The sequence below is a fragment of the Pteronotus mesoamericanus genome, unplaced genomic scaffold, assembly GCF_021234165.1.
Source record: "Pteronotus mesoamericanus isolate MK-2021 breed Mesoamerican mustached bat unplaced genomic scaffold, CSHL_Meso_final contig_263, whole genome shotgun sequence".
Lineage (NCBI taxonomy): Eukaryota > Metazoa > Chordata > Mammalia > Chiroptera > Mormoopidae > Pteronotus > Pteronotus mesoamericanus.
Window position 1 is genome coordinate 3,934,160 of NW_026555112.1, and position 13,862 is coordinate 3,948,021.

Here is a 13,862-nt window from a genome sequence, read left to right on the forward strand (position 1 = left end):
GGTCTCTGCTGGATGGGGTGCAATGTGGGCACTGTTCTAGCTTGTGTAGCCTCAAAGCTGGGTTTTCCGGTTTCAATGTCCAACAGAAGTTTTAAGCTCTACTAAATGTTTAGCTTTATGGAACTACCATAGGCCACACTTAGTCCAGCAGGACATCATCAGATGTTTCAGTAGTGGAAGTCCTAATAGGAATTCACCCACCATCCCAGCACTATCTTCTGTCCAGGTGACACTCAGGTGTAAGGAGATGAGATCCACTTTGGTGGTTGTGGAAACTTCCCTAGTTTATGAACCCCAACATCTCTTTTAACAACTTCATAAAAATAGCTTCCAAGGTCCTTGCATAAATATTGCCAGTATAAGAGTCAATGAATTCAAGACAGTCCAAAGCTCTGGATATTTATGAAATACTTATAGTACTACCAGACCAGATCTAATATATCAATTTAGGGTCATTTTGACCATAAGTAATGTTGCTTAGTAGCACAGTTAATACTGCAATTTTTAGCAGGTTTCCAGAGGAACAGAGTTAGAGAATTAACCCAAGGTCAAATTCTCATGAAGAAGGAAAAGAAGATTGGTAACCTCTGCCTATGCTGGACCTCCCAGAGGGTTTTTTTTCCTTGCTTTAAGCAGTCATACTAGGTTCAATTTTTACAACTAAGCATTCCTATTAGTAGTGTTGCTGCATCAAGGATACCTCCACTCACTTGGATTCTGATACATTTCTTAGCGGAAAAGAATGGGGAAGAGTTGTACTTAGAATGCTGGAAATTTTGCATAACCCTGATTGTGTCTATTGGTGTATGTTAAAATTTGAATATCATTTATCACATAGGCAACAGATAAGAAAGCATTAAGAAATGATGGGTCTGGGGTAATCTTTCAGTAGGGTGAATGTCTTGGAAGATGTATTTGGGTACCATTAACTGCTAATGTCAGTTGCGTTTGCTTTATTAACTCTACTTCTTCAAGTATCACTTCTTCCATTTGTTAAGACTATTTTGTTTTTCCCATTAGTTTTCCTCAAATAGTTGACTGGTGATGGTATACTTGTGTTTGTGGTTGAGATTACCCTAGTAGACAGTCTGCCATGTCTATTTGTATAGCTCTTCTTGCATAGGGACTGAGAACTGCTACCGCCTAGGTATAAATTCTGGTTTGTTTTCAGGGAGACTGGGGTAGAGCAGAACTACCTAATTGTCTAGTCTTCAAGGTGAAGCTGATCTGTGCCTTTAATGCATTACCACCTACATTGGGCAACAAAATGCTTCTATTATCCTACTATTTTTTCATTTTGTGGCAACAAATTACTATATCACCCATGGACAAATGCATCTAGGAGTCACTGATATTTCCCATAATGATAGAGGGGAAGAAAATCTTGTCATATGTTTGTGATGATTCCATTTAAAAGTAGCAGCCTCAGTGGCCCCTACAATCAAAATTAAGGTGTTTACATTTATCATTATTATTTGGAAAGTAAATATTCCCTAATTATAATCTTACAAAAATTTATCTGAGCTTTTTAGAAAAATAAAAGTATCTGAGGTAACTGAAAGATTTCAGAAGCTCAAAAAATACTAGCCAAGGTTCTGGAAAATTTTAAATTATAGAAATTTCATGCTGGCACTGAATTTCTTCAAAATCCCACAGCGAAAAATGAAACTATCCAAAGCAAATGCAGCAACTCTAAAGCTGTGCCCACATGAAAGAGTAGAATGGTGCATGTGGGCCTCGTGCCAATTGCTCTAGCCAAGAAAGGCTCTTCTGACAAGGAGAAATAGTTTCAGGCACAAAACAATCCGTATTTCAGTCAACAAATATTTCTCAGGCTTTCTGATGGGCATGAACAAAAGCATACTAATATTGAGCCCCCATTCCTGGAAGAACTCCTAGACTTGCAGAGAATCATCTAAGCACTGTGGCCCTACTTGACTTTGCCAGAATAGAAATGAAGAGTCAAGGAAATGTTTGATGGTGAGGGTGGGGGAGAAGTAGACAGAAAGAGAGACAGAAAAGCAACTCCCAATTCGAGTTCTATCTCCCACTGGAAATTTCTCGTTGATGGAGGTTTTGGTATGGAGTTGATGTAAACACTTGACTAAAACAGTTAGAGGCTTTTTCTTCTCCGAAGGAAATGTGTATTTTCAGATGCTAAACACCAATGCCTAGTCCTTCAGGGAACAGGAAGAAGTAGATTTTGTCTAGAAGGAATCACACACAGGCTTCTGTTGGGACAATGGTACCAGTATTTTTGAACAACAACAAGAAAAGAGCATATCAGCTACTTTTTGGGAGGTGGGGAGAAGAGGGGGCGTCCCCTCGTACCAGGCATGGCACCGATGTCTTAGCTATAACATCTAATTCATTGTTGATGCCAGTCCCACGAGGCTGGTCTTAGTCTCATTTTACCCCTGAGGAAAAGAGCTTCAAAGAGCTGAAATGACCTGTTCAAGGTCTCAGAGCTAGAAGAAGCAAAGGTGGAACCCAACCTCAGAGGTCAATCTGACTCCTAAAGCCATGCTCTTTCCAGAGGACCAAAGTGAACAGAAATAAAATAGGACAAGTTTCACTTCGTGTTGTGTTATTGCCTGAAAATTCAACCACAATGGGATGGAAAGACCAAGATAAGTGACGCCAACAAATACTGGGACATGTTCTCTTTACTCTGCCATCCCTTGTGGCTCATCCTCTTTAAAATTTGTCCTAGAAAGTATGGAACCCTTAGATGGTCTTCCTGGAATGGAGCTCAGAGGCGGCGATGTCTGTCTGGAGATGGAGAGGGAGACGTCTGCTGAGAGGTGCGGACTGAAGGTGACGTGATGGGGGTGAGTCAGAGAAAATATGCTGTTGTACAGGCAGTGGGTGGTGGGGGAGGGGGAGCTAAAGACCGAGGTTCCCCAGAGGCCAATGGTTTCTGTTCTCTCCACTCTCAGCATTCACACTCACAGAAAGCAGAGTCTTGGTGTGTCTGGCTGAGGTATTTTCTGCCCAGGGACCATGGACATTTTGCCATCTCTCATCTTGGGCATGTTTGGCACATGAAAATAGGCACAGGGTACTCACTGATTTGGCCTGGATAGCAGGAGACCTGAGTAATCCCCTGATTAAGTCAACGCCAGACAGGAGTGAAATATTAATGCTAATTTGGGACTCTTAAAAAAAAAAAAAAAGGCAACTTCTGTCTAGCCCAGGCTCCATCTTCTTTCTATAACCAGAAGCCGAGAGATGTGGTTTTGTGAAGGAGCCCAATTAAGTCCTAACCCATCTTGGCAGGAACAGAGAGCACCAATGAGAATTTCAAAACAACTTGGAAACATTTAACAGAGGAAGGAAAACTGCACTGAGCTCAAATGGGAGTTTCTTAGCTACATGCAGTTAATACCCAAAACAATAAAAAAGTGAACATTTATGTGCTGCGTTATTCAATTCACCTAATCTTCAAACAGCCTTAGGAAGGAATTACTCTTAATAGCCCTGTTATGCAGATGAAGAAACTGAGGTACAGAGAGGTTAAGACCCTTTCCCAAGACCCCCTGGCTTTGAATTAGAAGGGCCTGGATTTGAGCCCAGAAGTCTGGGTTCCAGAGCTCGCTGTCTCAACCACTGTTCTGATAAATGGGCATCACTACTACAGCAGTTGGAGTAAAGAGGCCCACGTGGAGGAGGGATCTGACTCATGGACACTGTGGGGAGATGGGCTCTGTAGCCCTGTCCCCAGAGGAAGGGGGAACGCCTCTACGCAGCCTCCGCCCCCGAGGGGGGTTTCCGAGGCCCTGACTCTGAGAGGATGAAATCGTCCTCAGAGAACCCTCAGGTTTTCCAGATGGAAGGGAACCTGGGAACCACTTATTCAGCCACGGGTTGACAGACAGGGAGACTGAGGCACAGGAAAGCAGAGGAATGGTGCCAAGGAGCCGCAGAAGCCAGGTGAGACGGAGCTTCCTCTTCCGGGAAGCTCTCCCTTCCTTCTCTCCTGCTTTTCCTTTCCTGCGAGGAGTCTGCTTCCTCCCGCCCCCCTGCATGGCCCACTTTAGATGAGCAGGAATTTATGGTCCAACCTCCCTGCCCCTGGGAGGTCCCCGGCAGCCAGGATAAAATGAAGACAAGACCCAAGGAGCAGGGATCCCCTGAATCTGCCTTCACAAGGAAGCCCTTCGCACCACCGAGGCTCCCACCCCTCCAGAATTTGCAGACCTGCTCTTCTCACCCAGGCCAGATTTCACCTGGAACAGGACTGGCCCTACGAAATCCCATTTCCAAGGCTCCACCAGGGTCTCAGGTCCCCTCTGAGGGCACATGATTCCCATCTGGACCCCTCCAGGGAATTTCTGGGAGCTGGGCAATTCTGATCCCGGCGTCCCTCCCCTCCTCCACCCCTGCACGTCCACAGAGGCAGTGCCCATCTTGCCACCACAGGGTGGTATTGGCCAGAGGGGAGCTCCTCTCTTTTGCAAGGTAAAGGCAAGTCTTACCTTTCCACCTGGAGGTTGACTTTGGAAGGCTCCACATTGGGATTTTCCCACTCCATTTGCGGGCAGTGCATGAAATAGCAAAGGGTGTATAGGGCCTCAGGCTCCCAGTAGAGCGCCCCCTGCTTTTGGTGCAGGGGCGTGCCATTGCCGTGGTGCTTGGCATTGAGGGGCTGCAGGTGGTGCATTGCTCGGGACACCAGGTCACCTGTAGACAGAAATAAGATTTCAGGTCCTTCAGGAAGCAAAGACTTGCAGAAAAGACGTGCCTGAAGATCGTTGAGAAACCCTGTTTAATGGACAAGGACACTGAGACATACGGTCACAAGGTTAGAGGCACAGACAGATTTCAGCCCGGGTATGTCTGACCCTCATGCCCGCATTCTTTACCCCGCACTGACCTAGTTCTTTTCTCCGAGACAGCCCAGTGCAGCCCTGCCCAGCTCCAAGTTTGCCTTAAGGGTATTAGGTATTATGTAGCCCAGGTGTTAACAAATGTTCTTTACCCTTGAGTTAGTAATTCCATTTCTGGGACTCCGTCCCGATGTTAGAATCCAAAATGCAGCAAAATCTTCATGTACAAGGATTTTCACCCAAACCTTATTTACAGGGTCCAAAGATTGACAAAGAAACAAATGTTTAGAAATAAACTGTGGTTAAATAAACTCTGGTACATCCACATGATAAAATCATAAACTTAAAAAGTCATTAAAAATGTTTACATAGCGATGCAATAAAATGAAAAAAAATCCTTATGTTAAAATGGTAAGTGGGAAAAAATTGACATTCAAAATTGCATACAGTGTGATTAGGATTATGTGATTTAAAAACTATGCACTGAGTAAATACCAGAAAAAAGTATCAAAATGTTGACCAAGGATTTGCCTGCCTAGCGGGATTGTGGATGATATTCTTTCATATCCAACTTTTCTGTAGTTTCTGAATTTTGAATTTTGGCCTGCACTACTTGCTATTATCAGAATAATAAGCTTACTGAGGCAGTGTTTACTTCTCGAACCTTCCATCTAGGGTCCACTTGGAGTGCACTCACTTTCCCATCTGTTTTTCTTGAGAGCTCCCATAAAAAAGCTCAAAACAAGAAAAATCCAAAGGCGTGGAGAAGAGAAGAGGGGCTGTGTTTAGGGTCCTTGAGCCACCTCTCTGGTCTCTAAGACACCGGGGAGCCTTTTGCCTCTGGCGGGCCAGCCATCTCCTCTGAGCCTCACTCAGCTCGCCCTGCACTTCCAGGTTTCCTGCTTTTGTTCTTGTTGCCTCCACACCTTGGAGCGCCCTTTCCTTCATTCTCCCAGCTACCGAAGACCTTCAAAGCTATGCTCCAGTGCCTCTTCTTCCATGGAGCCCTCCAGAACGCCCCCAGTTGGAATCAATCTCCCCTTCCCCTGTGTATCCACAGCATCTGCTAATAAAGTCTAACATATTACTTGTTTAATTCTGTCACGTTTCCCAGTTAATTGTCCGCACGTCTACTGAGCCTCAAGGGCAGAGACCACGATTCATTCCTCATCCTGTTTCCAAAGGAGCAGCGTCGTATACGTGGTTGGAGACGCGCTCTCTGGACACAGACTGCCATCATCACCGCCATCACCAAAGCCACCAACATCATCATCACGATCACCACCGCCGCCGCCATCACCACTCGCATCAGCCTGGCCCCTGCATCAGAGGTCCCGAGGGTGTCTTCGAGCAGGGCTGGCCATGGGCGATGACGCTGGTGTAGGGACTCCGCCATCACTAGCTCCGCTTTAAACCCTGCTTTTTGTACATGCTACCTGCTGCTTCACCGGCCAGCTTCATGGACCCAACACAATAAATGGCTCGTAACCAGCTGCCCTGAGTCTGGGCAGCAGGAGTTCGGCTCTAGAAACCTACTTGAGAATCCACCTATGACCAGGTTTCCCAAACGTCGGCCATTTGGGAATCACCCTCAGGACTTCTCTCCCGTCCGCGTGCTGCAGGTACAATTTATTTACTTAATATTGTTCTTTAAATTGGCTCATTCTTTACCACAAATAAATTCACTTTAAAAGGAAACCTCCTATCAGTGCTGTAAATGGAAAACCAATATTTTTCTTGTACTCATAAAAAATTCATAGCAATTTCTAAATGAAATAAGCCAGGCGGCGAAACACAAATTCCGTATGATGTCACCTATAAGAGGAACCTACTGAACAAAACAAACAAACAAGCACTATAGAAACAGAGGCAGAGAAACAAGGACAGACACACAGTGGCCAGTGGGGGAGGGGGAAGGAGATGGGGGGAAGAAGGGGAAGGGCCTACGCAAGGAACACGTGTAAAGGACCCGTGGACCAGGACAACAGGGTGCGCGTGGACTGCGGGAGCGGGGGTGGGCAGGCCAGGGGAGAGTAATGCGGGAAGACCGGGAGAACTGTCACAAAATAACGCAAAAGTGAAAAAATTCATAGCAATGAAAAATTAAAGGTGTTTCCTGTATCACCTACAACCATCTATGTGCTGTCCTTTGGGAAATGCAGCTCTAACCTGCCAGGCTCAAACTATCAGTGCATCTCAGACTAAGCCACCCTCCCGCATGCCCATGTGACTGTCCTGGGACAAAGTGCACACCTTGCAAGGTGGGCTCCTTCTGTCTAAGCCTGAGCTTAGACAGCCCCTTGACTTTCTTCCCTGCCTCGGGCAGCTACCACTTACAAAACCTCCCACAGCCGGGCAGTTGGAGGGCAGTGGGCTGTGGCCTGTCTTGGAAGAGCCTGTCTGCATTTCAAACAAGGAGAGAGACCTCTTGTCCAAGCAGTAGGGGCTGTTTTGTTTTGTGTCTTTATTTTTTTTTTCTGGTGGCACATTGGAAAGACGACCCAGAAACCCTTTTTCACACAGTTGTAAATTAATGGCCCTGTTTTGATTGCCTCATTGAGTGGGAGCAACAAGTTCACAGTTAAGTGTGAAAAGAGAACAGGAAGAGGCATTTTTTAAACGAAGCCCTCAGTTTTCCCCTTTAAACAACAGAAAGCAATTATACTATAATTGATGGCTGTCCAATGGGGGTTAATTGGGAGCGGGGGCGGGGGCCAGACTGGGATGTCTGACAGGAGAGTGGAGGCAAAATCTCGGAGGACATGAACGCGGGATTAGATGGGACCAAATGCAGAGGCAAGCTCGTTCAAAAGCGAGAAAACCCAGGGCTTCGGCTTTCCCAGCGGCCTCGGTTGGGGGACTGGGTGGCCACGATTGCCCCAGACATGGTTCAGATGCTGGTTCAGGGAAGGAGACTTGGACAGTCCGCCAGATGCCAAGTCAGTCGTGAAGTTCAGCACATAGCCTTGCAAATGTCCTAGCCCTTGCGGTTAAAGAGTCACCAGCCTGTGTCAGTTTGGAGACCGCTGTGGTATTCTGATTTAAAAATATTGGAATGATTAGCTTCTCATTCAAATATTTCAGGCATACAGAGGTACAGTTCTGGTTCTCTTGAGTTCAAAATTCAGTCCAACAGAGTATTTAATATTTTACTGAAGTCTCATAAAGAGTTTCCCTAATCTGTAGCATTTTCTTCAGCTTTTTTCTCCCCGCAGATCAGTTCACTGTGGGTCATTCATACACTCATGTGACGTTCAACAGGTATTTCCCAAGCTATGGGCCATGTGTTAGGTGGTCAGTGGAATTGAAGGCAAAGTGGAACTGGAACCTACTCTACTCTACTCAAATTGGAACCTACAGCACAGCAGAGCAGAAAAAGAAACATCAGTGTTTAAATTATGACTCTGCCTTGGGCCAGGCATTTATCCTTCCAAGTCTCAGGTTTCTTACCTGTGAAATGGGAACAATACCTTTAATGTATGTAAAGCACTTGACACACAGTAGGGGCTCCAGAAATAGTGGATGTATTTTCACCGCAAACCGTAACAGGCTGGACAAAGATGGCTCTGGGCGTCACCATTGATTAAGGCAGTTCTGGATTTTAATACGATGCTCTGAGGACAGAGGCAGGGGGTGTCAGGCGAAGTCTCAGCCGGCCCGGGTGGAGCCCCATCTGGGTGCCTGATGACGAATCTTTGTGAATTTTCGCATCTCCAATTTAGTTTCCAGGAAAGCGTCCCCCGTGCACCCTGCGGAGCTAAGTTCAGATCCTTGGCTGGAAGGAACACAGACCTGACCGACTCCCTGATCTTACAGAGCGGGGCTCTCCTGTCCCCTGTCACATGTAGAAACAGCCGCTGGGCGTCCCCCAGGAGGAGCCTTGTCTAGTGTTGAGGTGGGGAAGCTCTGCCTGGAGACCTAGCTTCAAGCTCCAGTCCTTCAGCTCACAGGTGTGGTTGATCTTAGACAAGTTGTTGATTCTCTTCTCACCTCCATTCCCATATCAGTGTGGACCATAATGGTTACATTGGAGATGATTCCTATAGATTTCTCATAGTTCCTTAGTTCAACAGCATCAGCCGCTGCTGTCATTATTATTGGCTCTTAAGAAGGTCATGGTCAGGGGCTCTGCCCTTGAGCCTGGACAGCCTGATTCTAGAACAGCAGGGATGGCTGGCAACAATTTCTCTCCACCTCGTCTTTGCCGGAAAAACAGTTGTGTCTAGAATCCACACTGGCAGAGTAACCTTTGAATATGAGGAACAGCTCTTTATGTACACAGAGAGAGCAAGGCTGTATTGATTCAGACCACAGTGCAATCCAGTCTAAATTACAGTCAGATCAGAAAAGAAGGCAATTTTATTATCTTCAGTCGCCCACGTAGCTTATCAACATGCTTCCTCGCATATGTTCTATGGGGCCTGCTTAATGAATGTACAAGACCCATTGGTAATTAGCAGCACCCATTTGTGTGCCAACAATTCATATGCGAAAGTCAACATTCAACCACAATGACAGCATTTAATTTGCAGAGCAAATTGTCCTTAAAAACAATTTATGCGGCAAGCCGCTCCTGCAGACTGCCTGCTTAGGTGAAGTGCAGATTTGTTTAGCAAATCCTTTCTTCTAGGAGAGCTCTGGAATTAAGCAGAGTTCCAGCCCAGGTGTTAGACATGGCTGAGAGGGGCCACTAAGGTATCCCAAGACAAACCTTTGAGACCACAGGGGACAGAGTGTGTGGACGAGGTAGAGTGGTGGCCTTTTCCCAGGTGATGCCTACGCACATGTCCCCAGCACAGTAGCCAGCCTCTGCATTTCCAGGGTCGTAGGCATGTCTTGGCATTTCTACTTCGAGTGATGTTTCCCCAAGGGTTCTGTTTGGATGCTCTGTATCTGAATCCCGGGGCACTGTTAAAATGCAGACATTTCCTCATCCTTTTCCAATTGTTGCAGATGTCTCAAAATATCTTTGCACACCTCAAAATAATGGGGTCATCCAAGCTGCTGCTCACTCTCGTTAATGTACTAGCAAAAAAGCACAGAACACTATACCGCAATTTAGATGAAAATTTTAGTGTAATTGGTTTCTCTTGTCAATGCAGGCACTTTATTTTATACATTTAAAAATATTCAGAGGCAGAGTCCATCAGATTGCCAAAGGGGTTCATGGCACCCAAAAGTTTAAGAAAAATCACATGACTGGCTGGTAATGGGAAGCCCCTGTGATTGGAGCATCTCACGGCCTTAGGGGTTTGATGAGAAAGGAAACGTAATTTTCAAATTCAGGTGCAGGAAAGTTGCTCTAGCGACCGTAAGGACCCCCTACGGCTTGAATCAGCTACTATTGTACTGTGCTTTCCAGAGGCGCCCTGTGCTGAATGGACGGTGCCTGCCTGTCCTGGGTGTACAGGGAATTTTCATGGGAAGAGGCCCACACTTTCTGGATCCTGAAAGCCTTCACAGTTCAGGATTTTCTAGACTCCCCCACCAACTCATACTTTAACATAACCCAAGTGTTTCTGAGATCAATGCTCTAGCGCCACCAGGAACTAACACACAGCTGAGCCTTTTGACAGTCAACGGGTTCATAAGTAATTACGGATTTACTTTGCTTTGGCTGGCCAGGCTCAGAGAGCACAGCCCTAAATTAAGAGTGCACAAGCATGACATGCCACTGCTCACATCAGGGCATCTCCATCTTCTTCACAACCCCTCCCCTCTCTCTACCTCTCTCTGTCTCCCCCCGGCCCCCATATTTTGTATTTCCTGAGGACCTACTATTGCCAGGCAGTATTCTTGGTGCTGGGGTTGCATCACTGAACAAAACAAACATCTCTACTGTCCATGAGACTATATTGCAGTAGGGAGAGAGGGGCAATTAAAAAAAATAAATGAGTGCAATGCAGGATGTGACTGAGGGAAGGGCAGTGACTGCTAATGGTTATCAGGTTTCGAGGTATGAATGGAAATGTTCTAAACCTGATTGTGGTTATGGTAGTCACAGCTCAGGAAACATACTAAAAATCATTGAATTGTATGCTGTAACTAGGTGAACTGTATATCAACAAAAAACCAACAAAAACAAAAAAATAGAGTATGCCATAGGGTAACTGCTGGGGAGAAAGGTAAAGTAGGGAAGGGGATCAATGTCCGCAGGGGGTCATCATTTTAAAGAGTGGCCAGGGAAAGCCTCAGGGAGAAGGTCACATTTGGGTGAGACTGCAAGGTGAGAGCAAGCCACGCGGACATCTGGAGGAAGAGTGGTCCAGGAGGCAGGAACAGTAAGCGCAAAGGCCTTGATCATATGCTTGCTATGTTCAAGGAATGACCCAGGCCAGGTGGCTGAAGTTCAGTGGGTCACAGGGGGCCGTGGGAGAAGATGTTTGAGCGACATGGGTGGGGGCCCTGGAAGCGATTTTGAGAACTTTGGTTTTTCCTCTGGGTGCGATGGGGACAGATGTGAGCCAATATATGCTTTAAAGAAACCCTATTGCGAAAATCAAGGGAACAGCCACCATTTACAGAATGCTCACTGTGCGCCAGGCATGTGGCAAACTCTTTTATGGGCATTAGCTCATTGAATCACAACTATGCTCTAAGTGAGGGACTATTATTTTCTCTCTTTTAGGAAACTGAGGCTCAGGGAAGGTTAGGAACTTGACCTCCGTCAGTGGCAGGGCCAGGGAACCGACCAGGTCGCCTGACTGCAGAACCCTCGTCTCGCCCGCGGCCATCACGGCACCGTTACACACATGGCTGGTGTTCAATGAAAGCTGTCCCCTGGCTGGTTACAAAGCACTGCCCTGTGGGCAGCGGCACCTCGGGAGCAGAGAGGGCGGGAGAACCAGTGTCCACTTACTCAGTTCTGCGATGCTGCCCACGCGGGTGGCCAGCAAGGACTGCTCGATGGTCCTCAGCTCCGACTGGCTGAATATGGGCAGTTCTCCCGGCTTGCTTGACCGCTGCGGGTCTCGGTGAAGATTCAGGCTGTCCGGCAGGCACAGCACTCCTGCAGTCAGCGGGAGAGAGGGTGAGAGGACAACAGGTTGTTACCGTCCAGTTAACTGAAGGAGGGGCGCCCCGCCTCGCCCAGCCTCAAACCACACCGAGGTTGTTGCCACAAAGCCACCGTGACGACCGAGGCACCAGACTCCTTTCAGAAATAACGTTGAGCCATTTTAAAATGTTTTCTCAAGGTCCTGACCTGCTCATTTTAACAAATGTGTGGGCATTTGCCTGTGTGCACATTTCCAAAGGACACAAAACAGAGCAGGATTCTAGCTGCTCAGAGATGCCTCAAGGGAAACCCGTGGTCACTTGCTCCAGCTGCTGTCCCTGAGTGTCCTGCAGGAAGAGCCTCTGCTGGCAGTCATTTCTGAGGACTTGCTTTATTAGCCCAACAAATTTAACTCCAGGTGGCTGGGCTGTTATCTGTTAGATAAGGCTCTGGCTTTTTCTGTGGAGCTCAATGTCAGGAGGCAAAGAGTCCCTGTGGAAATCCCTGGAATCCAATTATCCTCTTCCCCACCTTTCCGTTCCGTGAACACTTAGCGAGAACACCAGCACTCGCTCTGGTAGGTGAGGCAGACAGTGTTCACTGTCGCCTTCGCTGCCCGAGCCTCCCTAGGCAAGGTGTGCTTCCTCACTCCTTGACTTTGGGCTTGACTACTCACTCTGGCCGAAGGTATGTTCACAAACACAACGGAACTAAAGGCCTTGCAAGCACCTGTGCAGCTGAACTTGCTCTCTTGTGCCTCTGCCATCATCACGAGAAAAACATGCCCTGGATAGCCTGCTGGTCTGAGGAGGGTGAGAGACACACAGGGCAAGTCCAGTACCATCACAAAGCTTAGAGCTGCCCCACAAAAGCAGATGCTAATTTGGTATGTCATTGAGATAGTGGGGTTGTTTGTTATTCAGCATCATGATGGTGATAACTAGCAGATACACCTATCAAGTGCCAATCCTTGAGGGGACAAAGAACAAGGCAGGCATTGTGCTGTGTTAGGGACCGAGGACACAGTGATGGACAGAAAACATAAACTCCCTATCCTCAGTGGGCTCACGCCCTAGGCAAAGGAGACAGACTGCCATACACACATACAAAGCCATATGATAAATGCTCTGTGGTAGGAGAAAATGAGGAATGAAGGCATGTCTTAGCAGGGACCTGAACAATGAGTAGTTGTCAATAAACAGGAAGCAGTTAGTACCTGCTGTATTCCCAACCCCATTAGGCATTTGAAGACACACACACACACACACACACACACACACACACACACACACACAAATTGTGTTTGAGTAGTTTATGAAGTAACCGAAGAGATAAGACTGGCAGTGATAAAATAATTTAGGAACGATAGGGTAGTATCAATATACAGGTGCTAAGTTATTTAAGGCAACTCACTGGGTGAGGGGAAACAGGATACAAAGGTCAGTAGTTCAAGCCCACTCCTCATACTCCTGGTACTGCAAAAACTCGGCAAACAAAGGTTCCTCCTTTGAAGACAGGCAGATGTGAGGGGGCACCTGCCATATACCTCTTCTGGCCCATGCTGCCAAACGAGTGGCTCCAGCCAGACTGAGCCAGTCATTTTTCCTGGATGTTTCAGCTCCACACCTAACAGGCTGATACAACAGGAAAGGTAACTACAAAAGACCTTTTGGGGATGAATAATGAATAAACAGATGAACGATGTAAAGGATGATTCGATTTCAGTGTTCCTATAATCAGGAAACTGGTCAGGTAGGTTTCTTCCAAAGGCTGTTCTTTAACCATCGTTTTCCAAACATGTTTGACCGGGATTCAGAATAAGAACGAATTGTGTATGATGGCCCAGTACGCCGACTGCTAACACCACCACACATACATGCACTCGTCATGTTTTCCATTAAAAATAAAAACTTCAAGGAAAATAATACCGGCACTTATTATTATCCCATGATGCACTCTATTTTTTCTTTTGATTTCGATTTTATTCATAAAAAAATGCTGTCTGCAAACGTGACTTCGTGATCCACAACTGGGTC

At 46.6% G+C, this 13,862-nt stretch overlaps 1 protein-coding gene across 2 annotated transcripts in view; it reads right to left on the minus strand.

The window, feature by feature from the left end:
* ABTB3 (ankyrin repeat and BTB domain containing 3) overlaps positions 1-13,862 on the minus strand; it is a 261,565-nt gene that overhangs the window by 88,084 nt on the left and 159,619 nt on the right. For both annotated transcript variants that reach the window (XM_054574575.1, XM_054574574.1), the window contains exons 2-3: positions 11,689-11,838; positions 4,479-4,683 (exon numbers count right to left, since the gene is read on the minus strand). In XM_054574575.1, the coding sequence (XP_054430550.1) occupies positions 4,479-4,683; positions 11,689-11,838 (355 nt within the window). The remainder of the gene's footprint in view (positions 1-4,478; positions 4,684-11,688; positions 11,839-13,862) is intronic.